Source organism: Telopea speciosissima, chromosome 9, assembly GCF_018873765.1.
Source record: "Telopea speciosissima isolate NSW1024214 ecotype Mountain lineage chromosome 9, Tspe_v1, whole genome shotgun sequence".
NCBI lineage: Eukaryota > Viridiplantae > Streptophyta > Magnoliopsida > Proteales > Proteaceae > Telopea > Telopea speciosissima.
The window spans coordinates 3,627,830-3,641,519 of NC_057924.1; the positions used below are offsets into that span (position 1 = coordinate 3,627,830).

A 13,690-nucleotide genomic window follows, 5' to 3' on the forward strand; every position below is an offset into this window, starting at 1 on the left:
TCTTTTTCTTTTGTTATAGTTCCTTGAGACTATTAGAGAGGCTCATCCATTAACTGAAGGAGGCTTCAGGCATACACGGGACGATAAATATTTGAATTGAAAACTAGAATTCTATACGTGGACAATCCAAACCATTCATTCTATATCCAACGGTTAAAATGGTTGAATCACCCTTCCACATGATACAATTAGGTGTGCCTATCCATCTAATTTGTAGACTTGCCCAGCAAGAGAAAGTTTAGAGAGAGAGAGAGCTGTTAATTTGTTATGTGGGAAGTATTAGGTGAAGCACCACTTAATTAGAAGATATCAGGTCAGAAAATGAGAGAGAGAGAGAGAGAGAGAGAGAGAGATGTTAATTTGTTATGTGGGAGGTGTTAGGTTAAAGAGCAACACTTAACTAGAAGATATCATGCAAGAAAATCCAGGCTTTTGCCGTGTTTAGTTTTGTTTGTTGATCCTTCTTTTGTTTTGAGTTTGAAGTTGGAACTGCGAAGTTGGGTCCAACTTCCCAAGGAAAGAATTAAAATCTAAAATTGAAAGATCAGATCCCATGCATACATAGATTACACAATATTCCAAGTGTAAATTAGGAACCAGTTTTGGGTTTTTGAGTTGATGCTGTGACTTTGTGAAAGCGAGAATACCCACCCACCAAATGGTAGCAGACACATCGCTGAAAAGCCGAAAAAAGTTCCCTTCCCTTGTTGAACTGCAGCACCCGTAAGGTTTGACTTCTCCACATTCGAGAGAAAAGGACCCTTCAAGAGGTAACTAATAAATATTTTAACTCAAAAACTGCATCAAATCAAGAGACCACTCTCCACTCTCCACTCTCCAGCCTTCCTTCCGGTATCTGTTTTGTCATTTGTGGGTCAGACTTTGTGAGCGTGACTGACTCTGTGAGGTTGTGACACTGTGACTTCTTTTTTTTCTTTAAATCTTTTAAAATCTTTTAAAGGGAACGGATCCCTTATATCCGTATCATACACGTTTCAAGGAGAAGAGTAATTTCAATCATGGTTATTTGTATCGGTAGTGATGGTTGTCGTCAATACCAATATTGATACGAAACGGAGAAGAGTAATTTCAATCATGATTATACGTATCGGTAGTGATGGTTGTATCGATCATCGTTAATATCAATATTGATACGAAACGGATCAGGCCATATCAAATGTATCGACAATAGTGATATGTATCGCAGATTACACCGATACAATATTAGAATCATGATTTCGATGGATATCAATTCATATACAAGGGACCAACAACAGAGAGAGAGAGAGAGAGAGAGAGAGAGAGATTCAGTTCACTCCTTGCTGAGGGTCCATATTTTTGTCCTGTTGGCAAAAGTAAGGGTTTTGGCCGATTTTACATACTTTAGGATTAAGCCAATGACTCTTGCTATACAAAAACGATTCAACCATTGAGTCAAGTACGAGAAAATAGACCTATAAGACAAAATGGTGCAACTGGAGTTCTCCTCAGGGCAGTCACGTAACTGCCTTTTTTTTTCCATCTTTTGCTTTAGAAAAAAGTTTGTCCTTGTTCACCATCGGTGAGGAGGATCAATGGACTATCATTTTCTTTCTCAATTGTACAAAATCTTGTGTGTAGAAGACTCTGGCCATTGCGAGGTTTAAGGAAGATCATAATGTATGTAAAATTACCTCAATTTCATGGAAAAGCTTTTTTTTCCAACTCAAATCCACAACCCCTAGGTCACAATGGAACAACCTTATTATTGCATTTCGATCCACAAAATCTTCTCCTATCCGTTAATTATTTCACTTCTTATGCAATTAAATATGAAAATCCAATGGAATGGAATGAATATTAACTCCATCCACCTGCCATGATCGATTATGGACCCTTGGTTTAATGGGGACACTATTATCCCAAAAAAATATATATATAACATAAAGGCAAAAGGTTTTCTACTCTATACAAAGTAGAAAATGTTAATTGCTTCACACATCTATTTGTGCTATAGAGAATGATGAGGTGGCAATTTGACTATTAAACATCTAAAAAATTGTTTTACATTGGGCAAATATTCCAAACAAGTGGTATCTGTTTGTTTGTTTTTTTTTTTTTGTTTTTTTTTGTTTTTTTTTGTTTTGGGGGTGGTGAATAGCATTTGAACCGGATCCATTCCAGGTTTTTGAACCCTGGGTCCCTCTTCAATAACATCAGCACATGGTTTTTGGCTTAATTACTTGGTCATTGAATCAGCACATGATCCAATGACCATGAATTTGCAGAACCGGCCCTTTATGATGCAGTGAGTATAACAGTCCTAACTCCTATGACTTGTCTATTCATTCATGACTCCACCTTTGACACTGGGCTCCTATTGAATCCCAACCAATCTGTTCAAGTGTTTTTACAAATTCTTAAGGAAAAATAATAATCCAAAGGCAGATTTTCAAGATATTAATTTTTGGAGTAGTTGGTTTATTAAGAGGAGTTGGGGATTCATCCAAAGCATGCGACCAAAACTTTATCATAACTGGTAACCAAGGTTATAGATATCGGTATCGGCGATGGTATCAGTCAGCCCACCAATACTATTATAGGGAATGTTAAAAGTTGTTCCGCAAGCGGCACCGGTATGCCTTATTAGAACCGAGTAGTTAAAGCTCAAAACTTGATCAATCGGTAAGTAAACGTTTCAGTGATGGCCTAGACCAATTATTATTCGAACATTCATAGTGCTTGATTGTAGTCCAATGGGACCCCAATCACGACCTACCAGCACCGGTAACTTACCAAGACCAACCCTGTATAGCCTATTTATAACCTGATTAGCCCATTTATAGCTTGATCAGCTTGATTTATTGGCTGTCTAAAGCCTACTTATAATCCAATTGGTCCATTTAATGACCGATTATAATTCAATTAACTTCTCAAGCCCCGACTAACTTGAGCCTAATTACAAACCAGTAACCAATCAAACAAAAGTAAACATGTCCATGTAGCCTATGAGGACCGATTGACTAAATGACGTGGTTAATGTACATGACCTTAAATTAGTGGGGACTGATTAGACCCGATCGAAACCAACCAATTGACATCCCAAGATATTGATATTGGCACGATATGGATCAGACCATCTTGGTTTATATCTAGCCATATTGGGTGTAAATTAAAAAGGCACCACTTTTTGGCCAATAGACGGATCTACATTAGTATCGTATCAACATCATATATCGATGCTACTGATATGACCGAAACTATACCCGAATTATTATCTTCTCCAATTCCCTAAAGCTTCGCAGGTCGGCAGTGCCAGGTGGATAGCTCAACATAAACAATGAAGTTGGACCATTGGATGTCTAAGTTGCCACATGACGGCATCTCCACCTAACATTGCCGCACTGCCAGGTTTAGGGAATTGAAGAGGATAATTTTCCTACAATACCCATACCATGATCCATGGAGAGTTGAGAAACAGGAATGTAGGATTACATAACCTAATCTTACTATGTCACAATCCCTATTGCTTGTCACAGTTGGAACAAAAGAACACTGATTAAAACAAGAACGAAATCAACTTCTTTAATTGCAAGTGAAATATTGAATGCTTCCCTCTGAAACTCAGTAATGGCATTAATTGCCGCAGGAACAGTCAGACACGGAGAAAAGCAGCCATGAGTCTATGACTCCGTGCCGTAACTGTCATTCTAACTCTGTTAAGTTGTGAAAAAAAAAAAATGATATTGAAGCCATGAAGGTAATAATGGAAACATCTGAGAGAGAGAGAGCGCTTTACAGCTTGTTTGTGCAGGTTCCTGAAGGTTTTCGCAGGAAATATAGCCAGAAAAGCCAGAAAAGCCAAGTAGCGCACTTTTCTTTGAGAGACAGAGAGAGAGAGAGAGAGAGGGGGGGGAGACCGGAGACATGTGAAGACTGATGAGGAATGGACCACAAAAGATAATAGTCAGACCCCACCACCACTACCACCGTATCTAACTCTTAGTTTCTTCACCCCAACACTATATTACACTTTCCCATGTGATGTCGCTGTTTGGTTCCGTCTCTCTCTCTCTCAGTCCTGACCCCTCCTCCAACCCAACTCCCTTACTTTAATCACTTCTTCCTCCTCAGTCTTCCTGCAACTGCGCCGATGCTTCCTCCTCATTCTTGATTTCTTTCAGTAAATTTACTCCCACTCGCCCTCAACTACCACCCTCGCTTCTTCCCCCAGAAATTAAAAACTAATGTAGTATACCATTCAAGTATAGCAAGCATAGCCTACAGAGAGCAGAACGTGTCTGATGCGATTCAATTCTGATTCTTGAATCCATGTCAACAACAGCAATAACAATACTAGTAATAATAATTCTGTCATGATCATGTCTATAATCAGACATATAATATTATTTTCTCCTAATAAAGAGTAAGAAGAAAAAGAACGGTCAAATAGGAGACCTATGGATTGGAGTGGGCTATGTTTGACCTTGGTTTTAGGTACCGGGTTCAGATTGACGACGATCGATACCAGTGCTGATACAGTGAACTACATCCATGGCTCAGGCCCGTTCTTCAGCTGATAAATAAACATCGCAAAAGCATCATCAGAGATCTCTCCCGACTTTGATGATCTTATTGACCCAGAAGAAGGCGGCCAAGAAATCGACCCTATCGACCCCAGAATAAGAACTGGGCCAAGTTTTCTGAATGACCCCCCCCCCCCCCCCCATTATTACTTCTTAGAAAATGAATTTGAGAGAAAAGGAAGAAAGACTGCATCATTTTTCCTTGGTTTCTTTTTCGTTCTTTTTCCATTCCAACCAGATCAATATGGGCCCAACCCATCACGAGAGAGCACGATTATATGCCCTGATTCCAGCAAATACACTCTAATAAGGAAAGGACTAAGCTTTTGGCTTTCGTCCCTAGAAGCTTGCCCAGTTTAATAATACCTTCAGACAAAGAAAAAGGATGTCATTCTAATGTCTACCAAAGTTTCCTGCTGAGAGAGTCATCACCTACCTACAGTTTGTAATCGAAGCACTAACCCATCAGGTTTATTTGTAGTAGGAACTAATGTTTGATTTTACAGTCATCAACTACTTACATGGATTCTGTATACAGAAACGTGATGTGGCAAAATGACCATCCTGCCCCTATGAAAGGTGGAAACTCCACCTCTGCTTATGCTTTTGCACGATCTCCGACTGGCCCCCAAGCTAGCGAACACATTCCCTTTATATTTACAATTTTAATGCCCAGCTAAACCCAGGTTTTAAACACATTGAATCGGGATCCTAATCAAAAAATTGGTATTGGTTACGGCCAAATGGCCAGTACCGATATGGACTGGCTAATAAGGCCAATCCAATACCGATACCTAAAACCATGACCCTAACCCTAGTTTCCATACAAGAATCGGCTGAGCTGAATCCAGCCAGATTCTTGAAAGGGTGGACTTCAGCTCTCTAACTTCTTTTTCAGAAGATGTTAGTGCCCAAGGAACAAACAATATAAACAAGAGAACTCAGTGTGCCCATCACTCCATCTTTGGAGTAAGCCAGAAAAAGGCATAAGAAACTTAAGAGCTTTTCTCCTTCAACTATAACTTGGAGCCTAAGTATGAAGTATCTATGTGGTGGTGTGGGTTATGTGGTACATCACCCATTCCTTATTATTGGTTCCATTGAAGATTGATTCAGTAACTTTCACATCAAAAAATTATAATGTCACTCTTCAATCATCACATTTCCTTTTCTTAATTCTTAATAGTGATTAGTGCCACTCTCCATAATTTCATTACCAAGAAACAAAAGAGAATAAAATTAAAGAACCAGAGAATGGAGATCCACTAGATTTTTGTTTATACATCGAAGTATCACACCAAATTGATAGAAAACACATAAAAACTCTCAACTCTCATTCACAAAATCAATCAGCAACAAATTTTAAAAAAAAAGAAAAAAAAAAAGAGAAATATCTCCTTACAGTTACAGATAATGTAGAGATTCCTCACCCATGTACATCATCAAACAAACCTTAAATTAAAAAAAAAAATTCAAGTTCTTGCACCTTCATCCTCACAAGTCAAACAATAAATTTCTTATAAAAAAATATATATTTCTATATATATATATAGAAGTTAAGAAAGAGGATACTCCTTAAAAAACCGCATCCATGCTTCTATTTTGTCACTTTTATATACCATAGAGAAAATACTAACAACTAGAAACCCTTATTCTCTTCTCCCTATGAAAAAAGACTGGAGACATTCTTTTTCTTCCTTTTTTTTTTTTTAGTTCTTGTTTCCTAGACGACAATAAATTAATGTTAAAAATCTTGGAGTATTCGAAATGTGTTTTTGTTTCTCACTTTCTTGTCTGGGAGAAGTAGATTTCTCGACGGTTAGAAATCCAATCCAAACGAGTCCCTGTAGAAAATTACCACACAGAAACAAACAAACAAAAAAAATCATAAACCTAACTACAAACAGTCCTACCTAATCATCCAATCTTTTAAATTGTATCTTAACAGATCGGACGGTTAAGATAATCACAGGAAAAGTAAACTTTTAGCTTACCTTTGTAGGTTAGTATCTTTATTCATTATTCCCTCCAAGTCCTGATGAAAATGTTCTTGAGTCGGTTACCGGAGAGTCTCTGCAACGCCTTTCTTGCGCCGGCGACGTCAATGTCGGCGAGCTTCTGCAAATACGGAAAAGCTCCCGCAGCCGCAATCCTCTTCCGGCTTCCCTTGCCGCTGCCGGCCAAGATCGCTGATATTACCGATACCGGAAGTTTCTTGCAGACTAATTCGTTCTGAGGATCCAACATCTGAACCAACCTCAGCACACTCTTCTCGTCCCTCGCCAGTTCCTTCCGATTGGATCGAACGGTTAGCAAAGAGACAAGCGCTTGTGCCGCTACATCCTGCAACCCTGCCGGCTTCGAAAACTCCACCATTTTCACGAGTGAACCCATGCACCCTGCCATGGCCCGCTTGCTTCCATCGCTTATTGATAAGTTAGCCAGTAGAGATGCCGATATCTGCTGGACCATTAGGTTTCCGTTCTTGATCAGCTCGAAGAGATGCATTAGGAATGGGGAAGACGATGATAGGATCCTCGCCGTTGAAGCCGAAGCCGAAGCCGAGAGTGCGTAAATCGCTCTCAGGACTTGTTCTATTGTATCCGAACTCGATGATTCCTGTAACAACTGAAGAAGCCTCTGTAGTCCTCCTTCATCTAGTATGGAAACCCTAAAATCTTCGCCCGATGAGGCTAGGATCCAAAGGCAATTGGCCGCTTTCTCTTGGGCGGAGCCGGTGCCTGAAACCAATAACTGGACCAGAACCGGCACCACGCCTTCCTCCGCCAGCGCTAACCTAATATCTTCGACGGTGGCAACATTCTTTATCGCGCCGGCGGCGTGCGTCTGCGTGACAGGCGATCCCGATCGACACGCCTCCACCAACACAGGGACGCCACCATATGCAGAGATGGCCCACGCGTTTTCCGGGTCGGCGGTGATCGCCTCGACCGCCATCGCGGACTTCTCCTTCAAACCCGAAGACCCCGTCTCGAGAAGACGAAGCAGAGGGCCCAAACCCCCTTCTTCGAAGACGCAATTCCTGGATGAATCGCTGGCGGTGGCAAGGAGAGAAACAGCCAGCGCCGCCTGCTCTCGAACTGAGGGAGATGGATTGCTGGAGTCGAGCAAATGGACCAAGAAACCAACATCGCCCTCTTTTGGGACCAGAACAGTTGCCTTGTCATCTTCTCTGAGGAGCTGGAGCAGCGAATCCAGGGCCTTTTTCTTGAACTCGATGCCTCCGATCTGCAAGCGAGAGAAGAGGTCGCGGATGAAAAAACCTAGCTCCTCTTTGCCGGAGCCGGGACCGGGTTGAGAGAGAACGATGGCATTCGATTGGCGGAGGACACCGGATTTGAGGAGCAAGTCGAGGTCGTGAAGGATGGAAGAGAGGGAAGCGGATGCCATATCTAGGTCGCTCTGCAAGAGAAGCTTGCCGCCGGTGTAGGAGGAAGGGTCATGGCAAAGGTCGGAGAGGGACTTTGTCTTGTGGAGAGTTGACAGGAGGTTAGGGAGGAGGTCATGGAGGAGTGGATTCTCCGACCAGTGGGGGCAATCCGAGATATCAGAAACGGAGGAACGGAGAGAGGTGAGCTTGGTCCGAATAACCTGCCATCGACCAAAGAAAGACTTGACGGTGAGAGAAGAGAGTAGGAGGAGAGGAAGAAGATGGTTAATTAGTTCCAGGACTTGAGTTGGTGACTGCGACCGCGCTGAATCGGCGGCGGGATGCATTTATGCCGGATCCCGGCCTAGTACCGGGATAAATCTGGATTTTGCTCAGCGGCTCTCAAGTGTTCGATACATATCCATCGTTGAAGTGTGTGTTTTTTTATGTGAGAGACAGAGATGGAAGAAGAGGAGGGTTTGGTGTATCACTGCGTGAGATGCGTGGTTGGAAAGAAAAACAGAGTAGCGTTTCTGGTGTTGGTACAGAGAGGGAATGAGGGAGACAATCCTTCGTCTTCTTCCTTGAAGCTTGAAGTAAAGCTAACCGAGGGAGTTAGGAGTTGGGACAGAGCGGGAAGAAGCAGAAAGGGAAAGAGAGGAATGAGAAGCGTAAAAAGGGAAGAAAGAAATGAGTAATAATAAGAGTAGTAAGAGTGTTGGATACTTGAATTTGTTGTTGAAGGAATATCGCCTAATCCGGTTGATCCAAAGGGCGGGATTGGATTGGATATGTAGCTAAGCACGTGAATCTACAATCCACAATCACTTCCCTTCTTTTTTTTAAATGTTTTCTTTTCCGTTCTTCCCTAGAGGGGTTGACGATAAAATTTTGATTTGACAATTAGTTATTCGATTCAATGGAGACAGTGAGACATTATATTCAACGTCAGATCGGAATAAATTGACTTTCATACTCTATTCGACGGTTAAAGAGGCAGAAGCTTTCCGTAACTGTGGATCCGACGAAAGTGTTGCTGGAAATATCCAAAATGCGAATTTGGCGTTTGAGATTAGTTTCCCCAAACTGTCATGCCATATGGTTGATATGTCCATATATGCACATAACATGAGGAATGTACTCCTATGCGGGAGAAAGAAATGCGACATGTCCCATATGTAGAAAGATGTTTACAATAGGGTAGTACAGTAGTACGATGGATGATGGATCTTCATACATTGAAGTCATTGCATGATGACGAAGATGATTAAGTATGCCCATCATAATCGAGTTCGTTACGCGCTATCCGTCTTTTCTGTAATGACCTTCCTGTCCTCCATTAATTATACCAAGAGGCTTTGAAGGGGTGCTTCCTTGTCGGCATAAAAGAGGGGAATTGTGATAAAACAGTATCATAAATAGAAGGATAGTAATGTCATTTCATGTGAGCCGAAATGAGATAAACATAGAGATGCCCCTGTATCTAAGGACTAAGGTCTTATAACATATGAAATCGAATCTAAATTAAGTCCAGCCGATACGGATCTGTTTCTATTCCATTTTGGATCTGAATCAAGTCCAGCCTTAAACGGTAAACCCTATAAAACCTCCATGAATCACCTGCTCCGCAACAATCTAAATCGGCAAAATCGATTCCCATTTTTTGAGTCCCTACTTGTATCACTCTAAAATTTAGATGCAATCTGTGATTCTCAATTCTCATTTACTTAGACCTCCGCTGAGATTGAGACTATGACCAAGGTTTTACAAAGTGGAATCGTGGATCGAATTGGCAATTATAAGTTTGTGTCCAATCGAAAACAGAGTAGAATCGACTGGAATCAATCGAATCAATTTTTGTCGATTTCAATCCAAATCAATCAATTTACAATTTTTGAAACCATGGTCATGACTGACTGACATTATTGAATCTAGTCTTGAGATAGGAGAGACGTTCTCAAACCTAAGGCTACATTTGGATGTCAATAAAAGAAAAAATAAGGGGAAGGGATTCATGAACGATCGAATATGAGAGAAAGAACCATCTGTCCAATAAGGGAGGGGTTTTTGGTTATTTCCACTCTATATTGTCTCAATCCCACATTGTGTGATCACAATTCATGGTAATATAATAATTGATTTATGTGTCTATCTTTCTCTTCAAATACCTTTTATTTTTTGAGTTTTTTCTTTTCTTTAATTTGCATACAAACATAGCATAATAAAGAAACTTTTGTTATCATTACCCGCAAATGGTTATGTCACTATTTACTAACTCCAAGTCATTCTCTATATGGTTATTAAATTTCACTTTATTATGCGTTTAAATCCCTTTTATTTGAAAAGTAAAATAAAAATTCTATCTTAAAAGTATCATTACTGAATTTAGTAAGAAATTTAAGCATCTTATACAATTATAATGCTGCGTAAATATTGAACAAAAAATTTCATTTTAGACTTGAGAAAATTTCTACTTTTATTCCTTTCAATTTCCCTTACAACCAAATTGAGCCTACGTAAAAGAACAAAAGAAAAGTGAGATAGCATGCACAAAATTTTGAATAGGCCTGGCATAGGCCAACCCTATTGCATTGGTTGGTCCACATATCAATCTTACTCCATAGTGTGCAGCCCAATATCCCATCAAAAGAAAGAGCAATGAAGCCCCCCAAAAACTCTGAGATATTGCCTACTTTTCTACCTTGAATTGATTATACTCGGCATGGTTTGAGGTATCGGATCAGATCGGCCGATTTTGGCTGGATTGGATCGGTATCCGACGAGACCAATCTCAATACCAATCCGATCCAACTGTACGAACAGAAGTGAAAATGTAAAAAAATTAGTTTTTTTTTTAAGAAAACAGGGACAAAAGTATCATATTTGCCCGAGTTTGGGCGATCCCAATCCATATCGGCCAATCCAATCCAGCCGATACCGAGATCACGAACCATGCTACTCGGCCATAGAGGGGCAGCCAACCAAGGTAAAACCCAAATTGGATCAAATAAAGCCACCAAAGCCCATGACCAATACGACATTGGGCTGTAAACTGGGCCTCTTCCATCCGTGCCCAACTAAGACAGCCACCATTATGGGCCAATAGACTTACTGGATTTTTTATTGAATATAGACTTACTAGATTTATTATTGTTGTTGCTAATTGCTATTCAACAATGAAACAGATTCCTTGAACCTTCAAATCTTTTATTTGTGTTCAATAGCTTCAGATTCAGTCAGGCGTCTCTCTCTCACACACAGAAGACAAAAGTGGGCCCAACAAAGAGCATTTTCAATCATATACCTTTGATTTCTTTTGCTATTCTATGAGGATCTTGACTGCATTTCCTTTTAGAATAGAATTTCTTTATATTTCTCTTTACATAGTTTTCCTTTTAGTTAGTAGTTACACCCTTAATGTATGGTTCAGCTTTGGTTTTACCAGAACCCATATTGAATCTAAACCGTTGCTGTGGCTGGACCCACTTTCATGCCAATAAAAATTTAAAGTCATAGATAGTTGTCGAGGTTGTATCTTGTAAGTGCCACATGAAACTTTGACTATAACTATTAAAAAAAAATTGGTGTAAGGGTGTCAAATTGGAATCAAAATCAAAATTGAAATCCATCGTTCTGAATTGAAGAAGAATTGGTTCACTTTTAGTTTTAAAGTGAGGAATATTTTTTGGTTCGGTTCAGTTTCGATTTCAAAGGTAAAACTGTTTGATTAGAATCAATCTCAATTTACTCTTCACTGAATTAGCAGTTTAAAGTTAGGGCTAGTGGACTGCCACCAAAAGGATTCCGAAACCATTGGTGCACAAACAAAAGTGTTATGTAGAACAATCCTACTTACAACTTATTCAGATACGATGAAGCAAATAATCAATTGAGTTTTCAAAGATAAAAGCATAAAGCTTCATTAACTCACAAATGAATTTGGGACATTTGTGGAATATTCATCCTTACGAATCCAAGTGGTTAAGTATACACCTTTAATTTTGAACTATATTTTTTACCAAAAAAACAAACAAACTTTGGACTATAATTTTCATGATTCTTTCCAAAACAATAAACTAGAACTTTCTATTTATTTTTTGGTGGATTGTGCATTGTGTTAGGTGAAAGGACCTAAACCGAATATGAAACCGAAAGCGAATCAAATCGAATAGATTTTGTTTTAGTTTTGAAAAAGTTTTTATTCTTGGTTCGGTTTTGATTTAACATTGTGTATCTTGAATCAAACTGAACCTAACTTGAATAATCGAAACCAAATCGATGGCTACGCTTAGATTGAGGGGGGGGGGGGAGTAGGGAGAAGTAGGGAGAATCAAACACGTGACCTTGTAGTTTACTTCTACTCTAGGTCCAAGGTTCGAACCACCTGGCAAGTAGATGTATTCGACCGAAGTTGAATAGAGATTTAGAAATATCAAAGTACACAATATGAGAAAAAGTGTGCCACGACAAACGTGTACATATTCTTATACACACCCTTTCACATCCCACAGTTGATCCCTACTGAACAGTTTGATTTCCCACTTCCTCGTTGTGGGAAACTACACTTCGGTGTCATATCGATTCCTCTCTCATACAATATATACCTCAACCAACACTTAATGGCACGGGACCAGTCACTAACATTTTATGCTTGTTTTAGCTTTCAAATTTCTTTATTTCTAATGATATTTCAAGTTAATATTTCATATAGGATACTAAAATGCTTGTAGAGTCCAATTTGGCATTAAAAGCATTTCTCTCTTGAGTTGATTTTAAGGGAAATACTCTACCCCAAAAAAAAAAGATTTTATGGGAAACTAATGGATTAATCATATGAGTTTTTTTGTGTTATTACATGAAGTTTGAACCTACATTATCATTGACGACAACGAAAATATTCTTCTGATTGGGGTTACTATATTTGATCTTGGTTGCCTCATTCTAGTCGATTGGTATACGACAATATTATTGTAAGAATGAATTATATTATACATAATAGGAGGAGCTTAGAGAAATTTAAAGATCCATGAAGTATAGTTTCTGTTTATTTATTTATTACTTGACATTTTTTTTTAGAATTTTTATTTTTATTTCCATGCCCGGAAGATGTTGCACATGAGTATTCTTGCAAATGAAGATAGAAAATTATCATTTAGAAGAATAGAATTACGACACATTTATATAAGAGAAGCAAAGTACTTCTTTTATCATTCAAGGGAAAGGGAGGACATATAGTGGCTTGCATACACCTCGTGTTTCCAATGTAGTTTGTTGATCTAACCAATAATTTCTTCTCAAACTAACTAATAACATTGTTGAGAATATTCTTATGGGAAAGAGTTCCTCTACCTAGACGCATGTGATGTGCTGCCCCGAAGTCCCTAAACGCAAACATAGGGACATGCGAAATGACTGTTGCACTCTCAAGAAATTCCACCTTTTTGAGCATGCTCCTTAAGTGCATTTCTAATATCATCATGTATACAACAAATACACTCAATTTAAATTAGGCTTCCAACTTTAAACATACACCCCCCCTCCCCCAGCCAAAAAAAAAAAAAAAAAAAACTTACAAGTCACGAATTTTCATCCTCTCAAGTGCGGCACTGGGCAGTGCACCACACTTAAGAATTCAACCACAAAAACATGGGCAGTGGCGCTTTTTTATCCTCTCAAGTGTTGGGTGGACAGTTGGATTCTTAAGTGTGACACCGCAGTTTTTTTTTTTTTTTTT

At 39.3% G+C, this 13,690-nt stretch overlaps 1 protein-coding gene across 1 annotated transcript; it reads right to left on the reverse strand.

Moving 5' to 3' along the window:
• Positions 1-6,107: 6,107 nt before the first annotated feature.
• LOC122640675 (ARM REPEAT PROTEIN INTERACTING WITH ABF2) lies at positions 6,108-8,384 on the reverse strand. The gene is made up of 2 exons (XM_043833903.1): positions 6,560-8,384; positions 6,108-6,409 (listed from the first exon to the last, which is right to left on the reverse strand). The coding sequence occupies exon 1, from the start codon at positions 8,301-8,303 to the stop codon at positions 6,585-6,587; it is 1,719 nt and encodes a 572-aa protein (XP_043689838.1). The 5' UTR covers positions 8,304-8,384; the 3' UTR covers positions 6,108-6,409; positions 6,560-6,584.
• Between the last annotated feature and the right edge of the window lie 5,306 nt (positions 8,385-13,690).

Excerpts from the sequence above, each read along its gene's own strand:
- LOC122640675 (XM_043833903.1), bottom strand. The coding sequence starts at position 8,303 with ATGCATCCCGCCGCCGATTCAGCGCGGTCGCAGTCACCAACTCAAGTC.